General features: G+C 39.1%; 2 protein-coding genes across 4 annotated transcripts in view; one reads left to right on the forward strand and one right to left on the reverse strand.

Moving 5' to 3' along the window:
- The window catches only part of LOC122110304 (protein NPAT), a 31,023-nt gene extending 15,615 nt beyond the window's left edge, over positions 1–15,408 (reverse strand). The window contains exons 1-10 of one of the 2 annotated variants that reach the window (XM_042682841.1): positions 15,266–15,408; positions 7,937–8,055; positions 7,032–7,092; positions 6,038–6,110; positions 4,060–4,100; positions 2,984–3,106; positions 2,021–2,108; positions 951–1,038; positions 354–445; positions 185–272 (exon numbers count right to left, since the gene is read on the reverse strand). In XM_042682841.1, coding sequence (XP_042538775.1) covers positions 185–272; positions 354–445; positions 951–1,038; positions 2,021–2,108; positions 2,984–3,106; positions 4,060–4,100; positions 6,038–6,110; positions 7,032–7,092; positions 7,937–8,055; positions 15,266–15,302 — 810 coding nt within the window. In that variant the 5' untranslated portion in view covers positions 15,303–15,408. Of the gene's footprint in view, positions 1–184; positions 273–353; positions 446–950; positions 1,039–2,020; positions 2,109–2,983; positions 3,209–4,059; positions 4,101–6,037; positions 6,111–7,031; positions 7,093–7,936; positions 8,056–15,265 lie in introns of both variants that reach the window. The other variant, XM_042682840.1, reaches the window with a different exon arrangement.
- Positions 15,409–16,089: 681 nt separating this feature from the next.
- Atm (ATM serine/threonine kinase) overlaps positions 16,090–27,965 on the forward strand; it is a 94,516-nt gene continuing 82,640 nt past the window's right edge. For both annotated transcript variants that reach the window (XR_006147851.1, XM_042682764.1), the window contains exons 1-6: positions 16,090–16,283; positions 17,964–18,064; positions 18,148–18,260; positions 19,641–19,786; positions 21,698–21,862; positions 26,252–26,417. Coding sequence is in view for 1 of the 2 variants with exons in the window: in XM_042682764.1 (XP_042538698.1) it covers positions 17,993–18,064; positions 18,148–18,260; positions 19,641–19,786; positions 21,698–21,862; positions 26,252–26,417 (662 nt within the window). In the remaining variant the exon portion in view is untranslated. The remainder of the gene's footprint in view (positions 16,284–17,963; positions 18,065–18,147; positions 18,261–19,640; positions 19,787–21,697; positions 21,863–26,251; positions 26,418–27,965) is intronic.

Consider the following 27,965-nt stretch of genomic DNA (forward strand, 5'->3'; position numbering starts at 1 on the left):
CAGTTTTAACTGCAACACACACACACACACACACACACACACACACCCCCCAACCACATACCACACACACACACACACACACACACACACACACACACACACACACACACACACACACACACACACACACACACACACACACACACACACACACACACACACACACACACCCCCAACCACATACCGGAAGTCCCAGGAGTTCATCAATTGAAGTTTCTGGCTCAGTTGGGTTGCTGTCAGTTTGCTTAGGCACTTGAGCAATATTGTTATCACTGTAAGATAGGAAAGAAAACTTTAGCATAATTATGCAATTAGGAGTATGAACTAGGGATTTTAAGCATAGATTACCTTACCTAATCAAAAATTTATTAATGTTTTCTGCTAGTTTTTCTTGAAGCGATTTGTTGCTTAATATTTTTTCTCGTGCATTTTCAATAACCATTTGCTGGAAAACAAAGCTGATATTAATAGAAGGCTAGGAAAGAATATTATATTGTCTGAAAAAAAATTCACTGGAGCCAGCAAAAACTCAAGTTTTGGTGTCTCCTCCATATTAAAACATGAATACAACATTTTACAATTTAGGACTATTTCCACATCATTCACCAACTCTTTCTTAATTGCTTAAAGAATATAGGTCTATGCTCTTGAGCTCACTGCCAAAGTCTTTAATAATCTGGTCTCAGTGAACGTCCTATTATATTGTATTACCTAGCAACAACAAAAAACTTAGTTTTCTAAATGTGTCAATGTTTCTTATTTGGTGAACTGCCCAAGTATCTTCTCTTCACATACTAACTCACAGTCCATATCTCTGATTCTCTATCCCAAGACAGTTCTGCAGTCTTACAGAAAAACTGTATTTTTCTACACACACCCACTTATGCAGGTATCAGTGGCTTTAAATTCAGGAATCATTTCAAGTTGCAAAGTTTGGAATGGCCACTTACTTTTTCTACTGCAAAGGCATTTGGATCCTGGAAATTCCGTATGGTTGAATGAGGCCCAGACAAAGTGAAACTTTTCTTTTGTGAGTCACTGAAACACATTTTAAAATACTATGTTTAACAGGTCCAGTGATAAACACAAACAACTAAAATTGATCATGCAGAACAGATATTTACTGTTACACAGAAGAGTAGAAAATCCATTACTGACTTGGAAGAAATCAATGTGAGATCTAGCTTTACATTTGCTGGCTATGGAGTCTTAGTATGAAGCTCTGATCCTCACACCCACTTTATGATGGTATAAGATCAATTGCGTTATTAAGCTTAACGAAATAAAATGTGGAGAAATAAAGCATATACAAAGCACATACAAAGATGTTCTTTTTTTCAAGTCAAAAGAAGAAAAGCCAAGTTTTCTATAAATACTAGATGTATAATAATGCTATTTTACTATGTTATATGGTTAATTGACAATATTTGCAAAAAAGGAGTCCTGAAAGGTGGGGGGAGAAAGGACTATTGAAATTTTAAGCCTTGAGTTGGAGATAACTCAGTAAAAACAAAAAACAACAAAAACAAATTATATGGGTTAGCAGATGAGAAATGAGGAAATTTTTTTTAAAACTTGTATCTTTCTTGAAGGTCTTCAGAGATAAAAGAAAGGGCTTACCTTGAAAACTGTACCTGAAACAATTCTATCAGCTAATTAAAACTTCAGTGTGTTTGCATATCATGAAATGTAATGGTATCATATATTTATTTAAAACAATGCTTACCTCAAAAGTTTGAAATACTATCAGTTTTAAGATATACCATTATTGTGTATGCATTAGAGGGGGAAAAAAAAATTCCCAATGAAACTTTGATATACCATTGATTAAAGGATGAAATCCAGCTTTAGGAACGTTAAAATGTGCACAGATTTGTGTTTTGGCATTATACACATTCCATGTAATAGATTACCCCAAGAAGTTAATCAGATCCTGCACCTGATTCCCAATGTAAATTTGATGCAATTCTTTTGTTTTAATTGGTAACTAACAATATGTCCTCTATAAAAAAGCATTTACCTTTTTCTTCTACCAGGAGACATTAAACTGGTATGAGTTTTCCTTTCCTGAGGACCAGGAACGGTATTTAGTGCTTCTCCAGCTGTATCTAAAAGAAAACAAAATAGTAAGCCAAAGAAGCTAAATAGTTTACAAAACTTCAAATGAGATAAAAAGCATTAAATACTGATCATTATTTTGTGTTAAATTCAGTAACATTTGATTGTTTACTGTGTGCGTAGCATTATAAAAGACATTACATTAAGATTAATGAATTATAGTCACAATCCCTTAATGGCTTATAATATAGTGTGGCTTTCTCAATTTAAAAAGAAGTGGCAGTGGAAGAAGTATAAACTAAACTCTGAGTATAGAAAATGATTTGAATTAACGATGGAAATGAGGGAGATGTTCGTGAACAACATAGAAGACTGGGAAATGAGAGCTGACTCCTGAATTTGAATCCTAATGCAACTAAGATCTAGTTTCTTGCTTCAATGACCATGTTTTTACTATACAAGAAGCAAGATATACTACATGATCTCTAAGGTCATTTTTAGCTCTATAACTGAGCTAGGAATAAAAAAAAAAAAATTTCAACACATAGAGATGAAATGAACTGGAAGAATATTCCTTAATCTGGGACAGACCGGCATTAAGGAAGGTAAGGAAGGAGTGAAATTTATCAAGTATATTCTGTTTAAAACCAAACATAGCAGGATATTCTCTAAAAATACCATATAATAGAGAATTAGAACAGAATTCAAGGCTGGACTTCAATATTATAAACAGGAAAAGCTATAGATTAAAAGACTTCTGGATTTTATTTATGTTTATTGTGCGACAAAGCTAACTAAAGTAAGTTTCTACTTCTAATTTTTCTCATTTTACCCCATAATTCTTTACTAAGAGTATAAAAAAACCAGATCAACTCATTTGTGTAATTTGATTAACAACAATGAAGAGAACAAAATGTAAACTTACTAGTTGCAATATCTTGTGATTGTGAATTGTTGACTACTACAAAATTTGACTTTAATGGAGCTGTAATTTGGCCAGCAGATTTACCATCTTGTGTAGCTATCAAAGGAGCAGTGGTAAACTGTCCTGAAACGTAAGGCAAAATCAGTACTTCTGAAGTGGCAGGAGCTGCTTGAGATGCAAGCCTTCTCTGTCGTTTGATTTCTGCAATTCCATTTCTAGTTCGAGCTGAAACACATGAACATTATTACAAAATTAACTCTAAAGGGCCTAGTTGTTGGGGGTATTTTTATTTTATTTTATTTTTTTGGTGCTAGTCATGGCACTGAACACAAGGCTTGAGTACTATCTCTGAATTTCTTTTGCTCAAGGCTAATCCTCTACCACTTGAGCACAACACTTCTGGCTTTTTCTGCATAGTTTATTGGAGATAAAGAGTCCCATGAACTTTTCTGCTCTGGCTGGCTTCAAACCATGATCTCAGCCTCTAGAGTAGCTAGGTTTATAGGTATAAGCCATTAGTGCTCGGCTATAGTTTGGGATTTTAATAAATCAATACAATGCATTACCAAACAATATATAACACAATTAGTATATTTATAGACTAAAAGACACCCTTAAAAAAATCAACTGATGGGGCTGGGAAGGTGGCTCAAGTGGTAGAGTGCTAGCCTGGAGCTGAAGAGCTGAGGGACAGTGCCCAGGCCCAGAGTTAAGGCCCCACGACTAGACCAAAATAAATAAATAAATAAACTGAATTTAGTTTCACAAAGACCTAAAATTCATGTAAATTCAAAATCCAGCAGTACATCTGTTTCTTACAATTCATACTGTTAAAAACCCCACAAATTAAACTCAAGACTATAGAATGTTTTTAGATGATAGCTAATGAGAAAACGCTATTTAATATATATATATGATTTCTATACATAATTATATAAAAATCAGAATGTGTAACTCAGTAATTATCAAATGTAACTTCAGTAAAATATATATCTAGAGTAAGTATTAAGTAGAATACTGATTAGACAGTTTGAATTGGAAGGAATTCTGAACATTATTTAAAGTTGAATACCTACCTCTCTGATGAGCAGCAAATCCTGGGGAACTTTGCATGCTCCTAATAAGTAAAACAAAGGAAATACTCATTAAAATCTTTTGTGGATGAGATAATGTTCTGGTTTGTTCAGTCAGACCTGAACTATATGAATAAAAGGTAACAGAGCTGTCTTAAGACACATTTTTCTGGGAAAACTCAGATTCGTTCAGAAAAAGTAATACACTCATACAATGTAATTTTAATAGTGTAACTTGATTTTAGGAACTTTATGTACTTAAGTAAGCTATGAATAAAGGATAACATTTTCAACTGTATAATTATAGAGATGCTTCCCCCCCCCAAAAAAATCTTGATTTCATTTGCATCAATACTTCAGAATCCCAAAGTTCATGACAAACAAACAACATTGTACTTTGACCAAATTTATGGCTATGAAATTACTTTACCTAACCTTTGAAAAGGAAAAAAAGCAAAGAGTACAAGTGGTTTTTTTCCTACTAAGTTATCCACCACTGCATTTAGTAAGCGGTAAGACACTTTTTCCTAGAAAATGTATCAAATAAGTCTCATCAACAAGAGCCACCAACTTACTGAAATGAATGAAGCACACAATACTTTATCCAGATAAAACTTGGATAAGAATATTTAATTTTTCACTAGGTGTTTGTGACTTGGGCCTGTAATCTTAGCTACTAAGGAGGCTGAGATCTAGGATTGTGGTCTGAAGCAGGCCCAGGAAGGAAGTCTGGTTATTTGGAGATAAGTCTCCAAAAGATGTAGCTCAAATCGTAGAGCACTGGCCTTGAGCACAAAAACTAAGGGAGGGTGCCCAGACCCTGTGTTCAAGCCATAGTGCTGGCATAAAACAATACACAACAAAAAATCCTTTAAAAAAATGTTATAGCTCGTCAATAAATATCCCAATAACATATACTGTGTTTATAGGTGCAAAATTGTGAACACTTTGATTATTTGCAAGGACAGAAAGAGAAGTCAGAGATGATAATTTAAGTAATTTAGATAGACCATCCATTAAGATGTAATACAGAAGTTAGATGGGATAGTCACTAGTAGCTACAGAGTAAGGATTCTAAAGAGATAATGCTTAACAAATAAGAGTTGTTATAAAAAATTGGCAGCAGTAGAGCTGGCATCCTTCCAAGAGTGAATGACACTGACTTTCTAAGATTAGAAACCAGGAAAGATAGAACATTAATACCATGATCAACTTGGTACTATAGGTGGGTAAGTCTAGAGTAGCCTTATCCTTCAAGCTTGTTTTCTTTACAAAGAAAGCATGGACTCAATACATTATTTCTCTTAATACACAATGTATTCTCTGAATACAAAAGGGAATGGACAGTAGGTTGGATTAAGAAATTTACAGCCCAGCTGGGTGCCAATGGCTTACACCTGTAATCCTAGCTACTCAGGAGGCTGAGATCTGAGGATCTTGGTTCAAAGCCAGTCCAGGCAGGAAACCGTGAGACTCCTATCTCCAATAAACCACCAGAAAACAGGAAGTGGCGCTGTGGTAGAGTGCTTGCCTTGAGCTGAAGAGCTAAGGACAGTGCCCCCCAGGCCCAGAGTTTAAGCCCTATGACTGACCAAAAAAAAAAGCAAAAAAGTGACACTGTGGCTCAAGCAGTAGAGCGCTTGCCTTGAGCTGAAGAGTGCAGGGACAGTGCCCAAGCCCAGAGTTCAAGCTCCATGACTGACAAAAAAACAAAACAAAACAAAAAACAAAACAAAAAACAAAATTTATAGCCCAAATTGCCTCTAAGTTGCTAAACAATATCTCAATTTTCTCATTTGCAAAACATTTTACTAGAAGTATACAATTTGTTTCAAATTCTCCAAACAAAAGACAAAGAAACATTAGCCTCTTAAGCAATATTAAAATTAGAGGTCTTATGAATAAGCTACCGTGTAGATCTTAAGATTTAAACGTGTTTTATAGTCTAAAGGCATTATATACATTTTAATAAGCTTAGTACCTGATTTGAGAAAGTGTGTGGTCTAACTTCTTCCACAGTGATGACATTATTGTTGGGACGTCATTTGATGTTTCTAAATCAAAAGAGAAAATAAATCCAGTTGGAGAAAACTCATCAATTTGAAGAAACACACAGCAAATCACAGAAAACAACTGTTGTTATGTTATGCTTGCTAATGGGCTACAAAGTAACAAGTGTGCTGTCTGCATAAGGAAAACAGATGTTGATGAACAGAAATGGACCTGTATAAAAAACCTGTAGGTTTTGTAGGTCAATTACTTTGTATCTTCTTCTTTTTTTAAAAATCTTTCTTCTATCTGGTATCATTCAGAAAGTGAACTAAAACAACTTGGGTTACAACAAATAATTATGCTAGTCACTTTTTTTTTCTGTCGGTTGTGGGACTTAAACTCTGGGCCTGGGCGCTGTCCCTGAGCTCTTCAGCAAAAGGCCAGCGCTCTACCCCTTGAGCCACAGTGCCACTTCCAGTTTTCTGGTGGTTAATTGGAGACAAGAGTCTCGCAAACTTTTCCTGCCCAGGCTGGCTTTTTGAACTGCAGTGCTCAGATCTCAGCCTCCTGAGTAGCTAGGATTATAGGTGTGAGCCCCCGGTGCCCGGCTGCTAGTCACTTTTTAATGATAATTACTCTGCTTGTATTATAAGCCATAAACTATAGAAACAATCTACAGTAGAGAACAAGCAGTAACAATTTCCCCACTAAATTAAAACTGTCTGTCTGAAACTGTAACACACAGCAAAGACTGAGTTAATAATTTTCTTTCTTTTTTTTAAAGGATTTTGGTTAATTTTTTCAGAGTTTTAGAATTTTTGTTTTACTAAATACAAACACAAATGAATTGTTTCAAATAATATTTATGTCTAGGTAGCTGAGACAATTTCTCAGGGCTTTATGACACTAAGCCTTTCAAAAATTATCTCTAATAACAAGTAAATGCTGTATAAAACAAATTCTTGAACCTGAATTCTTCTTACCTTTTGCTTTCATAGCTACATATTCATTCAAAATTGTGGTCAAGTTTTTTCCAAATAAGGACTGAAAAGAAAAAGATCAAGCATTACCCAAATCTCAAAATGCCAATTACTTTTTTTTTTTTTGGTGGTGAGTTATAGGGCCTGGACTCTGGGCCTGGGTACTGTCCCTCAGCTCTTCAGCTCAAGGCTAGCATATTACCACTTGAGCCACAGTGCTACTCCGACTTTTTCTGCTTATGTGGTGCTGAGGAATTGAACCCAGGGCCTCATGCAAGCAAGGCAAGCTCTCTACCACTGAGCCACCTTCCCAGCCCTGTTCCTTCCTTCTCTCTCATTTCCTCCCTCCCATCACTGCCCTTGAGTTGCTTTGTTCACTTTCATCAATGTCCAGTGCAGTTGGTGGGCCTCTCCGCTGTATTTTTTCACCCACTTTCCATTGCTTCTGTGCTCTGCTCCCCACTTACCTCAGACGTGCACATACACCATGTATGAGGTAAAGAATGGAGTCATCTTAAGAACGATAGGACAAATTAAGAAGAGGTCCTCTGTCTCCTTATCTTTGGGGTTGTTTTCAGTATGCCTATTATTTACGTACAAACGAAGGGGTGCTTGGGCATTGCGATTTGGTGCTTTTCTCCTGAGAACTCCTCTTTTGGTCACTATATATGGGTAACTTGAGTCCTGTTTTGTCATATCTCATTGTATTTTAACACCTGCGTATCAGGGAGAACATGTGCTGTTTGTCCCTCTGATCTTGGCTTACCTTGCTCAACATGATTTGTTCTAGTTCCATCCATTTCCCTATGAATGCCATTATTTTATCCTTCTAGCTGAGTTTTTAATAATTAATTTACTCTTTGTGTTGGTCATGATGAAGTATTTCCTTTAAGGAAGAAATAACTTACCAGTAAGCAGGCTGGGATGAAACTTTCATCAGTACAATGTTCTGCATACTCTTTTAAATTTGAACTTTCCAAAATAAAAGTCTGGCAGGTAGAAGTGAGGTTTTCTTGTTGTAGGTAACCTAAATAAAAAATACAAGTTAATACATTTTCAGTAAATCCTGGACCTTTGGTAAAACTGCTACTGAAAATACTAGAACATATCATAAACACGATCTTAGACAGAGCAGGCTGGTATCTTACAGCCATGATTAGAAATACAAGTTTGTACTCCAATACAAAGGTAATAAGTAGAATAGGTGGCTTGTTCATAAGAAACAATTCTAGCTAAGCTTGTGGAATGAGGTGTATGACAAAGCGTAATTACTTCTTAGTAATGTTTATAGGAAAACCAATAAAGAAATGGTTAAAAAAAAAAAAAAGATCGCCCTCTCTATCTTGTAATTTCCGTAATGACTAGAGCAGTCCATAGCATAAATCCTATTACCAAATTAACACTCCCCGTATTTTCTTGATGTTGATTACTTGCATGCCTCCCTATCTGCCTAGTGATTTACTACTCAAATTGAAAGACCAGCCAACGGTGTGTGAGAGGTAAGAAATTCTTCAGGTTTTTATACCCTTTGGGAATCGAAGTATTACTAATTCTAATAAGAACTTTATCCTTAACAAGGTAAGAGGTTATAATTGTTCAGCGGTGCATAAACCATGCTCCAACGCATGCACAGATCCTACTGGCAAACAATGAGGAACTTACCTGATCCTGGTATTTAAGGAATGTCCATTCACAGAATATAAACCCTTAGAAGAACATAGGCTTTATAGATTTGACTCAAAGAGCTCACTAAATAACAAGCACCAGCTAAAATAACAGCAAATTAAAATCCCAAGACAGAAACATTTATGAGCTGACTCTGAAGCAGTATATAGTGGAAAATTTTTAGCTACAAATATATATGAAAAAAGATGAAACATCTTAACAGTCTAGTCTTCAAGCTTAAAAAATTAAGAGGGAAATAAGTCCTCAGCAGGCAGAAAGAAATTAAGAGTACCAATAACTGACCTACAGATAAGGGAAACAATAGGAAAAAAAAACACCCCAAACCCAATAAAGCCAAAAGTTCAAACAAAACAAAACTAACGAAATCTTCAGTTAGACTGGCCAGAAGAAAAATGACTCAAATTACTAAAATTTGGAATATAAGAGCTTACATGATTATCTACATTTTAGAAGTACATATAGGATTATAAAGGAATATTATAAAACAGTTGTATAACAAAAATGTAGACTCTAGCTAAAACTGGTAACTCCAGAAATACACAAACTACCAGAACTGACTGGTATCTTGAAAAAATAGAAAATTTAAATAAACATTAACAAGTAAAGCAATTAAATTTCTAATAACATTTTGAGCAAAAATCTTTTGCTCACAAAACAAGCCTAGGCCCAAATGGTTTTGTTGGTTTGTGAAATACACAAAACTATGAGTTAGGAAGAGTTAATACTGATCCTTCATGAATTCTTTCAAAGGTATTTATTTGTATGTGTGTACACATACATGTGTGTATATATGTACATATACACACATATAGATAACGTAGATAATATATGCTTAATAAATACCCAACTCCACATTATCCTTGCAAGATGCGCTACGAAACACTTTGACAAAATCTTTCCTTAAAAACACTTGCAAAAGGTTTTCTTGAAACAACACCTAAAACACAAGCAACCAAAACAAGGCAAGTATCAAAATTTGAAACTTATATGCTTCCAAATGACACTATCTAGAAAGTGAAGGCAGATGACAAAATGGAAGACATTTGCAAATCATATACCTGGTAAGGGACTACAAGCCTAACTACATAACTAACTCTTAATGAACAGTAATAAAAAGTAGTCTTAAGAAACTGGGAAAGGTTTTGAAGCACTTTTTATCTCCTCTTTTGGTGGTTCTGGGGTTTGATCTCAGGGTCTCTAGCTTGCTAGGCAAGAGTCTATGGTTGAGCCATGCCCTCCAGCTCTGGATACCAAGATATAAATATCTCTTCACCAAAGATATGAAAATTGCTAATAAACCCATGTAAAGTTACTCAACTTCATTTGTCATTAGGAAAATATGTGGTCAAGACCACAATGAATTAACAATTCACAAACACTAGGATAACAAAAAACACAGTCATGACGTAGATCCATTTTGAAAATAAACCATGCAGGGGCAGGGGGCACAGCTCAAGAGTAAATCATAAGACCAGCAATCGCAAGTCCCTGAGTTCAAACCCCAGAACTACAAAAAACAAAAGACAAGTGAATGAAGTCAGACAAAGATCATCATATTATATTTCATTTACATTCAGTGCCCCAAAATAGCAAATATATATATGTAAGTAGATTAGTGGTTTCCAGAAGATGGGGGAAGGGGAAAACTGTTGTATCGAGCTTTACTGACTTTGCTAATTTTTTAAAACTAATTTCCTCTTTGACCTATTCAATGCCATTCTATCTCTTCATCCCCAAGAATGACCTTTTCTTCTTAAACTCTCATGGTAAATGGCTTTCTAGATCATCTTAGTGGGTTTTTAAAAATTTATTAAGGCATTGTACAGAGGGGTTACCATTTCATAAGTCAGGTAATGGGTCATTTCTTTTTTTGGAGGACACCACCCCCTTCTTTGCTTTTCCCCAGTTTCAGTGGAGTTTTTTTTTTTTTTTTATTACTACGACCTAGTTAAAAATACAGTTACAGGTGACAACAGTACAGCCCTATAATTTTTGAGAACTTAGAAATAATTTCCATAAAGAAATTTTTAGTTACTAACAAAAATTCCTACTAATCCAGTGCTGATAAAAATATTCTACAAAGGCAAGTATGAGGGGCTGGGAAGGTGGCTCAGTGGTAGACTGCTTGCCTTACATGCAGGAGGCCCTGGGTTCGATTCCTCAGTACCACATAAACAGAAAAGGCCAGAAGTGGCGCTGTGCCTCATGTGGTGGAGTGCTAGCCTTGAGCTGAAGAGCTGGGGGACTGTGCCCAGGCCCAGAGTTTAGGCCCCACAATCAACCAAAAGAAAGAGGCAATACTTGTAAGTATTAATACCTAAAGTATTAATTACCTAAAGTATTAATTAATACCTAAATACCTAATACCATACCTATGGTACACAGAGGGTTAAAAAAAAAGGTTCTTAGGGATGGGGTTGGAAGGTATGGGGGAGAATGATCAAGACACATTGTGTTCATACATGGCTTGGTTGAATGGTAATTCAATTACAACTAAAGATAATTAAAAAAATAGTTCACATAATTCAAGGCATACCATAAGGCAGTATGTGCTTACATAGCACACACTTGAGAAAAGGCTCAAGTTAGGGGCTAGGAATGTGGCCTAGTGGTAGAGTGCTTGCCTAGCATGGATAGGGTTAATGCCTAGCAAGTCCAGGGTTCTATTCCTCAGTACCACATACACAGAGAAAAGCCGAAAGTGGCGCTGTGGCTCAAGTGGTAGAGTACTAGCTTGAGCTGAAGAGCTGAGGGACAGTGCCCAGGCCCAGAGGCTAAGCACTATAACCAAAAAAAAAAAAAAAAAAAAAGTTCAAGTTATAACCATACTGATATTAGAGGTAGTATGTTCTGCTTTTTAAAACATGTTTAGGGCTGGGAATGTGGTTTAGTGGTATCTTGCCTAGTAGGTGTGAAGCCCTGGGTTTGATTTTTCAGTATCACATAAAGAGAAAAAGGCAAAAGTGGTGCTATGGCTCAAGTGGTAGAGTGCTAGCCTTGGGCAAAAGCAGCTCAGGGACAGTGCCCAGGCCCTGAATTCAAGCCCCAGTACTGACAATAAATAAATAAGTAAATAAAGTGCTTACTTGAGCAAGTTAGAGTTCCCATTTTAGATTTTACATATTGTGCTTTACTTGTGTCCTAGAAGTTTAAAAATTCTGCAGTAAACAGTTGAAAACTTGTCATTATACCAGATTAACTAGTTATTTGCCTACAAAAATGTTTCCAATTATCAAGAAACCAATTCTCAATCAGGTGATGGAAAGGTAAAACCCTAACTCCATCAAGGTTACCAACTTTCCCTCTCTTCTTCCTACTTATAAGGAAAGAAAAATAAAGAGCAAGAAGCCTGAAAAGTCTTGTTTATGAAAATATCATGAGATATTCTACCAATTTCCAGGATAGTTCAATGTCCTTGAAAACATAACTCTTAGGAAGACTTAACTTACAAAGCCTTGGATTACTAGATCCACAAACAGAAGCAAGGTCTCAATCTATAAATAATCTGTGATCTACAAGGAGACAGAAGATATTAGCACAAATAACTGCAATGCAAAAGTGGTAAGAAAACAGGAGTGGTTTACTTCATGGGAACATCAGGGTTCAAGAGACTGGCACCAGGCTTGGGGGAAATCATGCAATGCTTCAAGGAGGAGGTGAGTCCTGAAGGCTGGGAACCTCAGAGACACAGAAAACATGCAGAGTTGATTTGGGGAAACATGCTCAATAGGGATGCAATACAAACCATGTAAACTGAACAGCTAGATATGCAGCAGAAAAGACAAAATAGGTAAGGACCTTGAAAAGCTCATTACTGATATTCTAGTAATGAGTACAAGTTATCATTCAGCTAGATGAAGGGGAATGACATGATCACAGTTGTACTTTGTAAATACTTACTAAATACCTATGTCTCAGTGACATAAAGGCTAATAGAACCAGTGATTCTTGATCCATTGGGGGATGTGCCCGTCCCGGTCCTGTCTGCCCTCAAATGCATTCTTCTTTCTTCCCCGTCTCTCTTCTGTAGGGAGGAAGCCTGCCCTCCAAATAGGCAAGGTCTCTCAGGCTCACATGTCAACTAGTTTCATGGGAAGCTCTGGTAGCAGATTAGAGGGCAAAAGGAAGAAGCCCATTCTCTCACCCCCTTTTTAGAATTTCCTCTGTGACCAGAGCTCATACAAGTCTTAGTGCCGTATTCCAAGCCTCAGTTTACTCTGGGTTGCTTTATGTCTCCTAGTCCTTCTGATGAGTGTAGTAAAGCTTTCTGCTGGGCTAATCTCTGAGCTGCTTCAGGTAAACCATTAGGCATCTTAGTTTTTCTATCACTAGTGTAACCAATTCCCTTATTAAATCTACTATGCTGAACATCCACACTGGTTTCTGCAAGTAACTATTTAGCAAAACTGAAGAAATTCTTGGCCCTTTACCTATAAAAAGGGCCCCATAGTTTTGGAAGCTCCCATAACTATTTAAGCACAACTATTTCAACTTTTAGAACAGGTGGTATGACGTGAATGCTTTAAGAAGATATCTAACAAAGGCAAATAAGATGAACAGCAAGAAGAACAAGTAAAGAGGAAGTCCCAACAGAAGTCCAAGACCAAATGTGATGAGGTACACTGCTAGGACTGATGGCAGGAAGAATGGTAATGTGAATAACAGGTTTTGAGAATTAAAAAGAAATGACTTGAATTTTTGTTCATTAAGCAGAAAAATGGCACTCACTCAGAAGAACTTATTTGTGGACAAAGAATACAACTTGAAGTGAATTATCCGAATTAAAAAAACAAATTGTTTTCTTAAGGATTTCTTGATTAAGGGTGATTTTTGCCCTTGGGGGACATATTGGCAATAGACAGAGACATTTTTCCTTCTCACAACTTGGGCAGGAGTGAGGGTGTATTAAAGATATCTAGTGGCTAGCCATCAAGGATGTTTTTAAGTATTAAAGCACAGGACAATTCTGTATAACCATTATCCATTCCAAAATGTCAAGAATGTCAAGGTGGAGAAACTATTTTTAAGCTTATGATTACTGAAACTCATGTGGATCACCAAATTGCTAAAAGTAAAAACATAAAATAAAAATTCTTGGGGGTACTAAGGTTTGAATCCAGGACAAGCTCATGCTTATTAAGTAAGCTTATTATTACTTGGAGCCACACCTAGTCCTAAAAGTCAAACTTCTTAAGCAAACAATATATATGGGGCAGGAGGGCAGGGGGCGAGAGGGTCTGTCTGTATACTGTGAAAGTTTACTTTTCACCCATTTACATATAAACCTCATAAATGTAACAACCACAAGATTAGCGACATTTTAAAACCATGGGTATGAATATTAGGATAGTTACAAGTGTTCGATTCTGTTAAAAATAGATAAAAGGTTAAATACACATGAACACAATAGTAATTTGTAATTTTCAGTCATTAGTGTCTCAAAAAAAAAAATGGCCGGTGAAGCCATTTCCCCCGAGTGTTTCCTGTAAAATGTACCATGAAGAACACCACACACATCTTTTGGACAGGGCTATTTGAAAATATGGAGAAAACAAATGGGCGTTTTTCCCAACAATAAAATAATGGCAGCAATGCCTGTGGAAACCCAGAGAGACCTGGTCTCAGTACGGATTTTTTTTTTTTTGTCGTTTACTTTCAGCGTTGTCGCAGACGATGTTTGTAAATCCTTGGCTAGGGTTTTGAGCTGGGGTGGCTCCTATTCCCAGCAGTACAATAATCCCTTTTACACGGGAGCCAAACAACAACAAAACCCGACTCTCACGCAGACAATACTCCCCCCCAACCCCCAGAGAGCTAAGTGGCCCACGAACTACCCAAGTACAAATGGAGGAGAACCCTAGGACTGGAGAACGTGTTCTAACCCCGAAGGCGCAGGTCCCCTCGCAGGGTCTTTTGCTCATCCAAAGAATCCGAGCTGCAGCAGCAGCAGCAAAACATGCAACTTGCATTTCAAACCTCCACCCCGGGCGACGTCTTGCGTGGAGGTCTGGGAGGGACAGATCACCGCCCCCCCCCCTCCGGCCCCACATTTCGTCGTCCTCACGTCGGATCAGGAGAAGGGCGTCAGGAAGGGCTTTTTCCCCCAGGGCTGAGCGAAATCAATCCGCCTCTCCCTAATCCTGGAACCCGCTCCGACAAGGGAGAGGCTGAAAGAACACCACACGCAGCCCGTCCCGCACGTTAGAGGAGCCCGGTCTCTGGGGTCCCCGATCGAGGGTGCAGGCCTGGCGCTTCCCCGCGAGTCCAGGCCCCCCGCCACCCGCGGCGGGGGAGGGCGGTCCGGGCCGACCCCCGCCGGCAGCATCTTCACACCCCCCCCCCCGCATCCCCACGGCCCCGTTCACACGACCCACGGCCCCGGCAGGACCGGGAATCCCCGCCACACGGAAAGCAGGGGTGGGGGCGAAACCCCGAAGCTTCCCCACCCAGGAGAAGCCTCCGGCCCCGGAGGTCCTTCCGTCCCGCTCGGCCGAAGGTCTCGAACCCCCCCCCCCCCGCCCTTCCTTTCCTCCCTCCCGGTCCGCGCTTACCCAAAACCAGCCGCGCCACATCCGAGGGGAGCAACATGGTCCACGCCGCGGCAGGAGCCGCAGGGAGCGAAGAGACCCGGGTGAAAGCAAACGCAGCGGCGGCGGCGGCGGGGCCGCATCTCCCGGTTCCAGTGGCGGCACTGAACCCGCGGCAATTTGTCCCGCCTCTTTCGTTCCACGCCAACCAACCGCTTCCGCGGAAGAAAGAAAGGCGCCGAAATGAAACCCGCCCCCGTTCGCCTCGGAGCTGTCGTCATTTCCGCCCTCAGGCTTGGCAGGCTGGCGCTGAGGAGGGAGGGCGAGGGGGCGGAGTGCATCCTTCGCTGTCTGCGGGCGAGCCACACACGCGAGGCCGCTCGCCATTGGTGCACGCGGCGCAGGCGCGGTTCCTCTGACCTGGAGGAATTTTTCTTTCTCTCTCTTTTTTTTTTTTTTCCGGGGAAGAAGGGGTGGACGAATGTTTTGAACGGAGCCCGTGACGTCCGCACGCACGCGCAGAGAGTCCTCACGAGACCCCCTTTCTGCGCCGGGGCGAGGGGGGGGGGGGGGGGGGGGGAGAAGCTCGAGCTCTTTCTGCGCACGCGCTGAACTGCTGGTCGCTGCCTGACTGCTCCCTACCACGCGTCCACGCTGTGCGTTCGCGCCGCGTTTGAACCGCAAGCGGGAGCAAAGTGTGTGCGTTCCCTGGTGCAAAACAAACCAACCAGCCAGCCAACCTCGGGGAGCCAAAATAAGCGAGGCGAGTGGGAGTTAGGGCCGCAGCCGCCGTCGCTTCCGGAGAAACGGCTTGGTCGGTCGCGGCCGCGGCGCGGGGTCTGTGAGGGGACGTCCGCGTAGGATTCGGGCCTTGCTCGCTCCCCGGTCCCGCCCGGTGCCGGGTCCGACACTGCGGAGCGGCCCTCTCCAGCCCGTCGGTCCCCACCTCCCCTCCCTGAACCCCGAGTGGACTTGAGAGGCCCGGAGTGGCACCCCCCTCCCTGTGGGGCGGCCCGCTTTCCTGTCACCCCCGGGTCTAGATGTACGTAAGTGGCTTGACTAACCCGTTTCTCTCCCTCTCGGAGAAGTAAAGAAATCCCGACTATGGGGGGGGGGGTGGACTGGAGCCTCGGGGCTGGGGCTCTGCAGCCGCCGCCTGGTGAGCTCCCCGGACGGGTTCCCTGGGAGGCTGGCAGTCCTGAGCCGAGGTGAGGGCTGGGGGGGGGGGTACGGGGGGGGCTCGGCTCTTCACTCCCCCACCCCGGGTACTGAGAGTCAGGACGATGACTCCATTTCGCAGCGAAGAACCAGTGGTAGAAAACTCTATTGTAGAGTTTCTCTGGAAATTTACCCCGAGAGAAGCAAATTCACCTAGAGATCTTAGTCTTCGGTTGTTTTGGAGAAGAAAAGGAGCTTCTATGGACAGGAGCGGGGGGGGGGGGGGGGGTAGGAATGAATGTAAAGGCACAAAGTATGGAAGGTCCTTTTTAAAGAGCTCGAGAGAGAGCGAGCGAGCGAGCTGAAATCAAGTGAAATAGATTGGGAGAGTTTTCTGCATGGTGAAGTCATACGAGTGGATGGCAGTAAGGCCTTTGAAATCTGATCAGAAGAAAAAGCCATCCGGAGGCTAAGGAGACAGTCAGAAAGAAATCCGATAATTACACAACATTTGTGGGTTCCAGCACTGTGTTAAAATAAATCTATCCTAGGTGCTAGTTTTATCATTGAGAAAACAAATGAAGAGATTTGGTCACCTGCTTTATGACTTTTAAGTGGTGGGTTGCAGATTTGAACCAATACAATTTTGTTATGGATATAGTATTCGTATATATACACACACATATGTATATGTACAATCCTAAGTAGCTGTATAAAGGTGTTGCCATTCAACCAGGTGGTTTATGAATACAGTGCAGTAGCAAACAAGTGACGTTGAAGCATTGTTTTGACATATTTAAAGAAAGTCTCATACGGAAATATAAAGAAAAATCATTGTGCCCTTGATTACAGTGTGCTGCTAGTTGTACAATTAGACCTAATTACATATCAGTACCTTAGTCTATAAAAATTATATATAGGCTAGGAGTGTGGCTCAGTGGTAGAGTATATATATCTTGGTATATATAGCCTTAACTCAAATACCAGCATCAAAAAAGTAAGTTAAATGAATATGCATTTATTTACTTTTAGTCTTTTATTGCTATTATAAAGGTGATGTACAGAGGGGTTATAGTTATTGCGACAGAGGGCTTACTGTAAAGAGGAGTTATAATTTCTTAAATCAGGTAATGAGTACATTTCTTTTTTTGTTTGTTTTTGTCTTTGCTTTTTGTTGGTCATGGGGCTTGAACTCTGGGCCTGGGCACTGTCCCTCCACTCTTCAGCTCAAGGTGAGCGCTCTACCACTTGAGTCACAGCGCCACTTCTCCTTTTCTGGTGATTAATTGGAGATAAGAGTCTCACAGACTTTCATGCCCGGGCTTGCTTTGAACCATGATCTTCAGATCTCTGCCTCCTGAGTTGCTAGGACTACAGGTGTGAGCCACTGGGCCACACAATGAGTTATGTTTCTTTTTAGACAATGTCATGCCTTCCCTCACTCTCTCCTGGTTTTTACCTCCATCCCCACCCACAAGTTGTATAGTTCATTTTCTACATAGTGTCTAGTGAGTACCACTGCTGCATGTGTTCACCCCATTCCCTGTATTTATTTGTTTTGCAGTAAGGATGTATGTTCTGCAATTCTGAACCATGAGTCTAGCACTTAATGATTTGCTTATTTGCTGCCGGCAACTGGAACATGATAGAGCTACAGAACGAAGGGTAATAAATTATTGATATTTAATGTTTCCTTGAAAAAATGTGTGGTAGGTAACACATTACTAATGTTTGTCTTTCATTTGCAGAAAGAAGTTGAGAAATTTAAGCGTCTAATTCGGGACCCTGAAACAGTTCAACATTTAGATAGGCATTCAGATTCCAAACAAGGAAAATATTTGAATTGGGATGCTGTTTTTAGGTATTCTGTTCTGATTTTCTTTATTACCTTTTTCTGTTCGTTTTGGAATCTTTATCTTTGCTTACTTTATTATCATTGTGTCTTATGTATAAAATTGACACAGTTATTCAAAACATAGTTTTTAAAGAATGTTCATATCATTTATTCAACAAAATATCTTAGACATACCTCACTCAAAATTGAGAAGGAAACTAGGAATGGGGAAAATTGAATGTAATACAAGCACTCAGTAGACTGCAAAGAGTATCACAACTTCAAGGCTAGATTGAGCTATATACGTTTAGGCCGGCTTGGCCTGTGTGAGATCCAGTCTAAAAAGAAAAAAAATCCAAAAAAGATTGGAAAGTTATATTTGTACTTAAAAGGAAATATAAATATTTAGTTTTCTTGGACTATTTAGAACACATACATTATTTATTTGGTACTAGACGGTTAAAGATCTGAATATATACAATGTGAAAAATACCTGCTCCATTTTCCTCTGGTTACTTTACTTCAGGTTCCACAAATACAATTATTACCTAAAAATAAGCACTGTTTTGTATAAGCTGGTTAGGTAGGCCATGTGTATAGCTGACACCTCTGGCTAGTCATGAATGTCTTTAAGGTGAGGTTTGTTCATTTAAATGACAGAAAGATACCTTAGGAAAAATGTAAGGAAGATTGAAAGCCACTAACAACATTGTAATGATAAAATAATTTAATGATGAAACAATAATGCAGATAAATCAATTACAAACTAATAAACTTTATAAATTAAGAGTTTTTTGAGGGAGATACTGTATTGGTATTATGTTAGGCCTTGTAATTGGTTTCATTTACTTGGTACGTTGAACAAAGCAATGTGTTTAATAATTGTTCTTTGTGATAGAACACAGTACTTTTTTTTTTTTTGGGTCCGGTCGTGGGGCCTGAACTCTGGGCCTGGGTGCTGTCCCTCAGCTCTTCAGCTCAAGGCTAGCGCTCTATCACTTGAGCCACAGCGCCACTTCTGGCTTTTTTTCTTTTTGCTTATGTGGTGCTGAGGAATCGAACCCAGGGCCTCAGGCTTGCAAGGCAAGCGCTCTACCACTGAGCCACCTTCTCAGCCCCAAGAACATAGTACTTTTTAAAAGCATAAAAAATTTAGCATTGAATTTTTTTAAATTTTTTATTGTGAACATACTGTACAGAGGGGTTACAATTACATGGGCAAGATAATGAGTGCATTTCATATCAAGCATTGCAACCTCCTCCTTTGTTTACCCTTCACATCCCTTCCCTGCCTCCCCCCCCAAAGTTGTAAGGTTCGCTTTCGACATGACAACTTGTACTTATTGTTGCAACGGGTCCACCTGTAGCATTGATGAGTTTTTGAAATTCTGTTTTGTTTTCTTAAAGATTTTTACAGAAATATATTCAGAAAGAAACAGAATGTCTAAGAACAGCTAAACCAAATGTCTCCGCCTCAACACAAACCTCCAGACAGAAAAAGATGCAAGAAATTAGTAGCTTGGTCAGATACTTCATCAAATGTGCAAATAAAAGTAAGCAACATTGTATATTATAAATAGTTTAATAGGGTATCTTAAGTTTAATCAGAATATGGTAATCTAAAAATTGATTATAATTTTTAGTACATACCATGATTTCTAATATAGGTTCAAATATTTGGGGAAATTTCTATAAACAAACAAAATCTCAGAAATGAAAGGATGAAAGCTACTGTTTAAATCCTTCTTGGATCCTCTCTTTATCTGCATACAAGTATGGCTTGTTTTGTTTCTTTTGGTGATACTGGTGTTTGAACTTAGGATCTTCTGCTTACTATTCAAGTCCTCTCACAGTAGAACATACTCCCAAACCTTTTTGCCTTAGCTTGTTCTCAAGTAATGTCTGTCTGGTGCTTTTGTCTTGGGCCAGATTTTGGGGGCCACTATTCTCTTACCTCTACTTTCTGTTTAGCTGAGCTTGCAGATGTCCATCATCATGCCTGGCCTGTTTAATAAGACAATTCTCATTAATTTTTTTGCCTAGACTGGCCTTCAACTGTGATCCTCCCATCTCCATTTTTTACTAACTGGGAAGACATGTAGTCTTAATTACTGAATATAACTCTTGATCATTGTTTTCAAAGTGATCTCCTTTGAGATAGTCTTAATATTTTTCATGACTATTCTTCTCAAAGGTAAGCAGATCTACTTCCTTCACATGACCTAGTTTTATTGTACTCTTCAAAATATTCTTCAGCTTGGGGCTGGGAAGGTGGCTCAGTGGTAGAGGGCTTGCCTTGCATGCTCGAGGCCCTGGGTTCAATTCCTCAGCACCACATAAGCAAAAAGAAAAAAGCCGGAAGTGGTGCTCTGGCTTAAGTGGTAGCCTTGAGCTGAAGAGCTGAGGGACAGTGCCCAGGCCCAGAGTTCAGGCCCCATAAACGGACCCCAAAAAAAACCCAAAAAAACAAAATATTCTTCAGCTTAATTACAGCTCTCCAAGTTTGGCAGTCCTGGGACTTGGGCTTGGGAACTCTGGGCTTGGGGCACTGTACCTGTGTTTTTGTGCTCAAGGCTAGCAATCTACCACTTGAACCACAGCTCCACTTTGGGCTGTTTTTTTTTTTTTTGGCACTTAACTAAAGAATCTCACAGACTTTCCTATCCGGGGTGGCTTTCCTTGATTGGCAGATCTTAGCTCCTCAGTAGCTAGAATTCACTAGTGCCAGGCTTAGTTTATATTTTACAGATTAGAACAGAACTAAGATGTCACATTTCTTTCTTTCCTTTTTATTCTTTTTAAATTTTTAGTGATACTGGATTTGGGCCTGAAGTTCATTTGGCAGTTACAGGAATGAGCCATTGGTGTCTAGCCCAGTGGAGTTAAGAGTAATTTTCTATAGCTTAAAATGTGGCCCAACTGGTGAGGCCGTGAGTCCACTCCCCAGAAACACACACACACACACACATACACACACACACACACACACACACACACACACACACACACACGGCCATGAGTCCACTCCCCAGAAACACACACACACACACACACACACACACACACACACACACAGGCCGTGAGTCCACTCCCCAGAAACACACACACACACACACACACACACACACACACACACACACACACACACACACGGCGTGAGTCCACTCCCCAGAAACACACACACACACACACACACACACACACACACGGCTGTGAGTCCACTCCCCAGAAACACACACACACACACACACATACACACGGCGTGAGTCCACTCCCCAGAAACACACACACACACACACACACACACACACACACACACACACACACACACACACGGCCGTGAGTCCACTCCCCAGAAACACACACACTGTAATTTATCATATGGAATTATTTTCATTGTAGCCATTTCAAATGCCCTTTATTTTTTTAAGAATCATTTGTTTCTTTGTTTTGCTATTACATAGGAGCACCCAGGTTAAAATGTCAAGAGCTCTTGATTTATATCATGGATACAGTGAAAGATTCATATAATGGTGTTATATATGGAGCTGATTGTAGCAACATATTACTCAAAGACATTCTTTCAGTGAGAAAATACTGGTGTGAAATATCTCAGCAACAATGGCTAGGTAAGTTTTGAAGGTTGGTTGTGAACTTTTTTTTCAGTATAAAATGGTATGTCACCAATAAAAGCAGTCTGTCTCTCAAATGATCTCACAGTATAATGTATCTTTAGGGGAATTACATGGTTACAAAATCTGATTTTTATTTCCTTTATATCTGAATTATTAAATCACTAGTAATACATTAAGTGCTTACCTATGGAACTGGAATTACAGATTTGAAACACTGCTTTCCTCTTCTCATGGAGTCAAGGAATCCAATGGCAGAAAAAAAAAATGAAGTAGAACTTAAAATGTCATATGGACTCTTTGGGTACACAGAGCAGTGTGCCTCTGAACCATGAGTATAGGAAATAAGAGAAAACTAAAGAGAAGTGTTGTAAAAGTGAAAGCAAGAGTTTCAGGTTGGAAGGGAGGTGGAGAGCATCACAGATATTGTAGGAATGGTATGACACAGAAGTATGGATTAGGGCACTTGCTGAGTTATTGGTAAGACAATGAAAACTAAATGTATTATGATAGAATGCATCAGGCTTAACTTGACATGAAAAAAAAGTCATCCTCACTATACAGCAATGAAAGTTTCTTCCTTAGGGCTTAAGGGATTGTTAATTCAGCCTGCTGCTAAAACATTGTCCAAACAGAAACAAGACTGATGTGAAAGCACTGTTGTCAAGAGAGGTAAATAATTAGCAAGTATAGAGACAACACTTTGAGGAGCTTTGGTTACAAAGACAAAGGAGGGAGTTCTGGTAAACCTGGAGTGACTGGAACTGTTTTTGTCATAAGCTAATCTTGATTGTCAGCTTGATAGGATTGAGAGATACGTAGGAGATTAGCAAGACACACTTCTGGGTTATGCTGTGAGAGTGTTTCTGATTTTTAAATTTGTATCTTTTCTTTCCTTCCACAGTACTGTTTCATATATATATATATATATATATATATATTTTTTTTTTTTTTTTTTTTTTTTTTTTTTTTTTTTTGCTGGTCCTAGGGTTTGAACTCAGGGTCTGGGCACTGTCCCTGAGCTTCTTTTGCTCAAGGCTGTCATTCTACCACTTGAACCACAGCTCTGCTTCCAGGTTTTTCTGTGCATGTGGTATTGAAAAATTGAACCCAGGGCTTCATGTATGCTAAGTAAGCACTCTACCACTAAGCCACATTCCCAGCCTTCCATTATAGTACTATGAAAATAAATTATATACTTCTAAATAATTCATGAGTTGAAGGAAAGACATAATACCTAGAAGTGGATAAGAATGTAACTTAGGAAAATTTTTGGATAATAGTGAGAGGTATTCTGAAACGATGATTTATACCATGAAGTGTCTATTTTAGAAGAAAGGAGTCAAGTTAATAAGATCCTCTTACCAAAAAGTAGAAAAAGAACAAGCCATTGCCCTAAAAATTTAGAAAACTTCAAACAAGCAAAAAAGCAGAGGCCAATAAAATTGAAGAAGTATCAAGGAATTTACATTTAATGCTATTTGAGGTTTTTCTCAATTTAAGAAACTCCTTATTCATAGGTTGTTTTACTGTTTGGTTTTTGAGCTTTTTTGGTTATGGATGAATCTGAAGGCATATGCTCCAGCCTTTTTGAAGAAGCTAATCCTGCCTGTATGTGTTTCATATATACGTGTGTGTATGTGCATATGTGTGTGTGTGTGTACATATAGAAATCTTTTTTTTAGCTCTGATAGTGTTTTGTTTTTTTTTACTTTTTTTGGGGGGGTCCAGTCGTGGGGCCTGAACTCTGTCCCTGGGTGCTGTCCCTCAGCTCTTCAGCTCAAGGCTAGCGCTCTACCACTTGAGCCAGAGCGCCACTTCCAGCTTTTTTCTTTGTGCTTATGTGCTGCTGAGAAATCAAACCCAGGGCCTCATGCATGCAAGGCAAGCGTTCTACCACTGAGCCACCTTCCCTGCCCCAAGTTATGATAGTTTTGTTGATTATCTTGTACCAGCCTTTTTAGCCTTTTTACTACTTGCTAGGGGAATATGAAGGATTATGTGAGAATCTGGATAAAAAATTTCCCACAACCAATGTAAAGCCCTGAAGTCTGCTTTAGTCATTTGGCTCCTATTCACCTGTTCCCCTTGTCAAGTAAAAGGCACATTTCATTTCACATTTATGTCTTTAAATTTGGCGTTTTTTTGTTTTTTTTTTTGGTCGTTCTTGGGGCTTGAACTCTGGGCCTGGGCACTGTCCCTCAGCTCTTCAGCTCAGGGTGAGTGCTCTTCCACTTGAGCCATACTACCACTTCCGATTTTCTGAGTGGTTTATTGGAGATAAGTGTCTCATGGAATTTCCTGCCCAGGCTGGCTTTGAACCGAGATTCTTATATCTCAGCCTCCTGAGTAGCTAGGATTATAGGTGTGAGCCACTAATGCCTGGCTTGTAAATAAAATTTTACCATTACCTGTTTTGTTCAATAAAACATTTTAAATACTGTTTCTTTACTATGCAAGGAATGCACAGTGAGGTGTTTATATTAGTCTTATTCTTCTGTTCAGTATCATTTATAACTCCATTTCTACAGTCCTGTGACATACAGTTACATACATATAGCATATGCATAGATGTTATTCAAACCAACTAACTCAGGGTTCCCTTTGTGTATTTTTTTCCTAACTAAAATGATTTTTATTTAAACTGATGATGTGGAAACCACTACAGTCCTTATGTTAACTTTATAAGTTGGAGTAAATTTCTGTTAACATACGCATTACTGTAATAGCATCATTAAGATTTCATTATAGCATTTCAATTCAATATAATGCATAGTCTCTGCCATGTTTTTATTTATTTTTCTTGGTTGTGGGGCTTGTACTCTGGGCCTGGGTGGTGTTCCTGAGCTCTTCAGCTCAAGGCTAGCACCCTATCAGTTGAGCTACAGCACTGCTTTTGGTTTTCTGGTGGTTAATTGGAGGAAAGTCTCTCATGTACTTTCCTGCCCAGGCTGGCTTTGAACCATGATTCTCATATCTCAGCCTCATGAGTAGCTAGGATTACAGACATAAGCCACCGGTACCCCACACCTACCATGTTTTTGTAAATTATTATCCGGTATGAGTCCCATTAAATACAGTTGCTGAAATAACTAATACTTAAATTCAGAGACAATTTATATCACTATTAAATTTAATTATAAAATAAAGTATTTATGGGTGGAATTGAGGCTTGATGCTTTAGGATTTGCTAATCTTCATGAGAATGATGTTTTACTTCAGTAGCTACTTTTCATCGTGTTTGGAAATATTTTTCAGTGTCTCTTGTTTTCCCTCACATCTTATAATCAGAGACCTTGTCTAATTTTTTTCTCTCAGACTGTTTTTGCATATATTTGGATAGTGAACAAATTTGAAAGAGTTGAAGACTTGCCAATTTAGACAAAAGACTGGTTTGTTTATAGGCAGTTCATTTATAAAAAGCTTATGATTCCATCCCTATAACATAGATCACTCTTTTTACTTGTGTCAGTTGTCTCTTCATTTTGTGTTTTGAATTAGGGTACTGATGGAAAAAGGGAAGGTATTATACCTTCCTTGTATCATTGTTAAGAGAATAAACTTTCAACTCCTTTTCTTTGATCAAGAGTCTTCTATCTTCTGTCAGCCTCCATGAAACAGTCCTGTTATTTGCAAGATTACAAGCAAAATAAAATCCAAGACCCTCCATAGTTCATGACATGAACTATATATCAATAAAACAGCATTGGCCAAAAACTATAACTGAATATTTCACTATATGCTTTGTTAAGTTTTGATGACTGCTTGGAGAAATAGTTTGTCTGAGATCTGTTTTTTAAACTGATGTTCCCACACTCTGCTGCTCTAGTTATTCTTAAGGGAGTTCTATACAAAATGATACTTTTAAATAGTTCTTTGATTGTTAAATGTAAACTATTGTTGCTTTTGTGGGATTGTGGAATGTTTACATTGAATTGTTGCATCAAACATATTTGATTTAATTTTTTTTCTTTTGTGTGCGAGGTCTGGGTCTTGAACTCAGGGCGTGGGTACTTTCCGTGAATTTCTTTTGCTCAAGGCTAGTGCTTTAAACTTGAGCCACACCTCCACTTTCAGGTTTTTTTGAGTAGTTTATTGGAGATGGAAATCTCACAGACTTTTCTGCCCAGGCTTACTTTGAATCTCAGTCCTCATAAACTACTGGTGCCTATTTTTTAATATGTTTTTTATTGTAAGAATACTGTGCAGAGGGGTTACAGTTACATGAGTAAGGTAATGAGTACATTTCCTATCGAGCATTGTTACCTCCTTTGTTTTTCCCCTATCATCCCTTCTCTCCCCACCTCCCCAACTCTTCCCTCCCCCCACGTTGTCTATTTTTTTTTTTTTAAGCAGCTAAGTATTGTTGGTTTTCTTTTCTTTTAGACTTACTGTCTGTGTACTTCAGGCTCTATCTCAAACCTTCACAAGATATTAATAGAGTTTTAGTGGCTAGAATAATTCATGCTGTCACCAAAGGATGCTGTTCACAAACTGATGGATTGAATTCCAAATTTTTGGACTTTTTTGCCAAGGCTATTCAGTATGTAAGGTAATGTAATCTGCATCATTTTGTATTAAAAATCCACTTGTTCTTGCCAAGACCATGTTTTAGATTCATTAATGAAAAATGCTTATCTTTTAGAAAAATGGTTGTCCTAGATTAGCTTTTTTTTTCTTTTCTTTTTTCTTTTTTGTCATTCATGGGGCTTGAACTCTGGGCCTAGGCACTGTCCCTGATCTCTTCAGCTCAATGCTAGTGCTCTACCACTTAAGCCACAGCACCACTTCCAGTTTTCTGGTAGTTAATCGGAGATAAGAATCTCACGGACTTTCCTGCCTGGGCTGGCTTTGAACTGTGATTCTCAGATTTCAGCCTCCTGAGTAGCTAGGATTACAGGCGTGAGCCACTGGTGCCTGTCAAGATAAGCATTTTTTAAATCATTGTATACTAATTGTATATATTCATGAGGTTCTGTGTTAATACATTTATAAAACTTAATGTCTATGCCTATACATAATTAAATCAGAGACCTGAATGTTAAGATCTGAAGCCATAAAACTAAGAGATAATAATGGGAACCCTTTAAGAGATTGATATAAGCAATAATTTTTTGGATAAAAAAAGCAAGCTGGGTGCTGGTGGCTCACACCTGTAATCCTAGCTACTCAGGAGGCTGAGATCTGAGGATCGCGGTGCAAAGCCAGCCTGGGCAGGAGAGACCATGAGACTCCTATCTCCAATAAACCACCAGAAAACCGGAAGTGGCGCTGTAGCTCAAGTGGTAGAGCCCTCGCCTTGGTCTGAAGAGCTGAGGGACAGCGCCCAGGCCCAGAGTTCAAGCCCCACGACCGACCAAAAAAAAAAAATCCCCAAAGCACCAACAGTAAAACAAAAGTAGGTAAGTGTGATTTTATAAACTAAGAAGCTAATATACAGTATAGAAGAATGAAGATACAAACTAGAATGGAAAAAAAAATGCCAAGTCTTTGTCTGGCAAAGGATTAATATCCAGAATATACAAAGAAGTTAAAAGACAAATCTTAAATTTTTTTAATAAGCCAGTTTTTAAAAAGTGAATAAAGAAAGACATGGTGGAGTATGCCTATAATCTCAGCACTTGGAGTCTGAGGTAGGAGGATTACAGGTTTGAGGCCATCCTTGGCTAAATTGTGAGACCCTGTCTCAAAAAATAACCAAACAGCCAAACAAAATGGGTACAGGATGTGAATCAGCTACTTTTCAAAAGAAGAAGTTCAAATGGTCAAATTTATTTTTAAAAACACTCATTAGCTATCTGGGAAATGCAAGTCAAATCACAGTGAGCTATTTCACCCCCATAGAAAGACTGTCATTAAAAATACAAAGCCTAATAAATGCAGGCAAGGATTTTGAGAAAAGCAAATTCCCATAAAGTGTTATGGGAATGTAAAATAGGAGCATTGAGCCATCATATTAGAATCAGTGGATTTCCAATGAGCCAGTTAAACTCTCTTTCAGTTACAAAGTTTAATATTCTCCTAAGAAATTTCATCTTCATCTTGAAGATAACATAGTATGCCTTGGGAGCTTGATGTCATACATTTGTGTGGCATTATC

Source organism: Dipodomys spectabilis, unplaced genomic scaffold, assembly GCF_019054845.1.
Source record: "Dipodomys spectabilis isolate Male_0828 unplaced genomic scaffold, ASM1905484v1 ptg000076l, whole genome shotgun sequence".
NCBI classification, from domain to species: Eukaryota; Metazoa; Chordata; class Mammalia; order Rodentia; family Heteromyidae; genus Dipodomys; species Dipodomys spectabilis.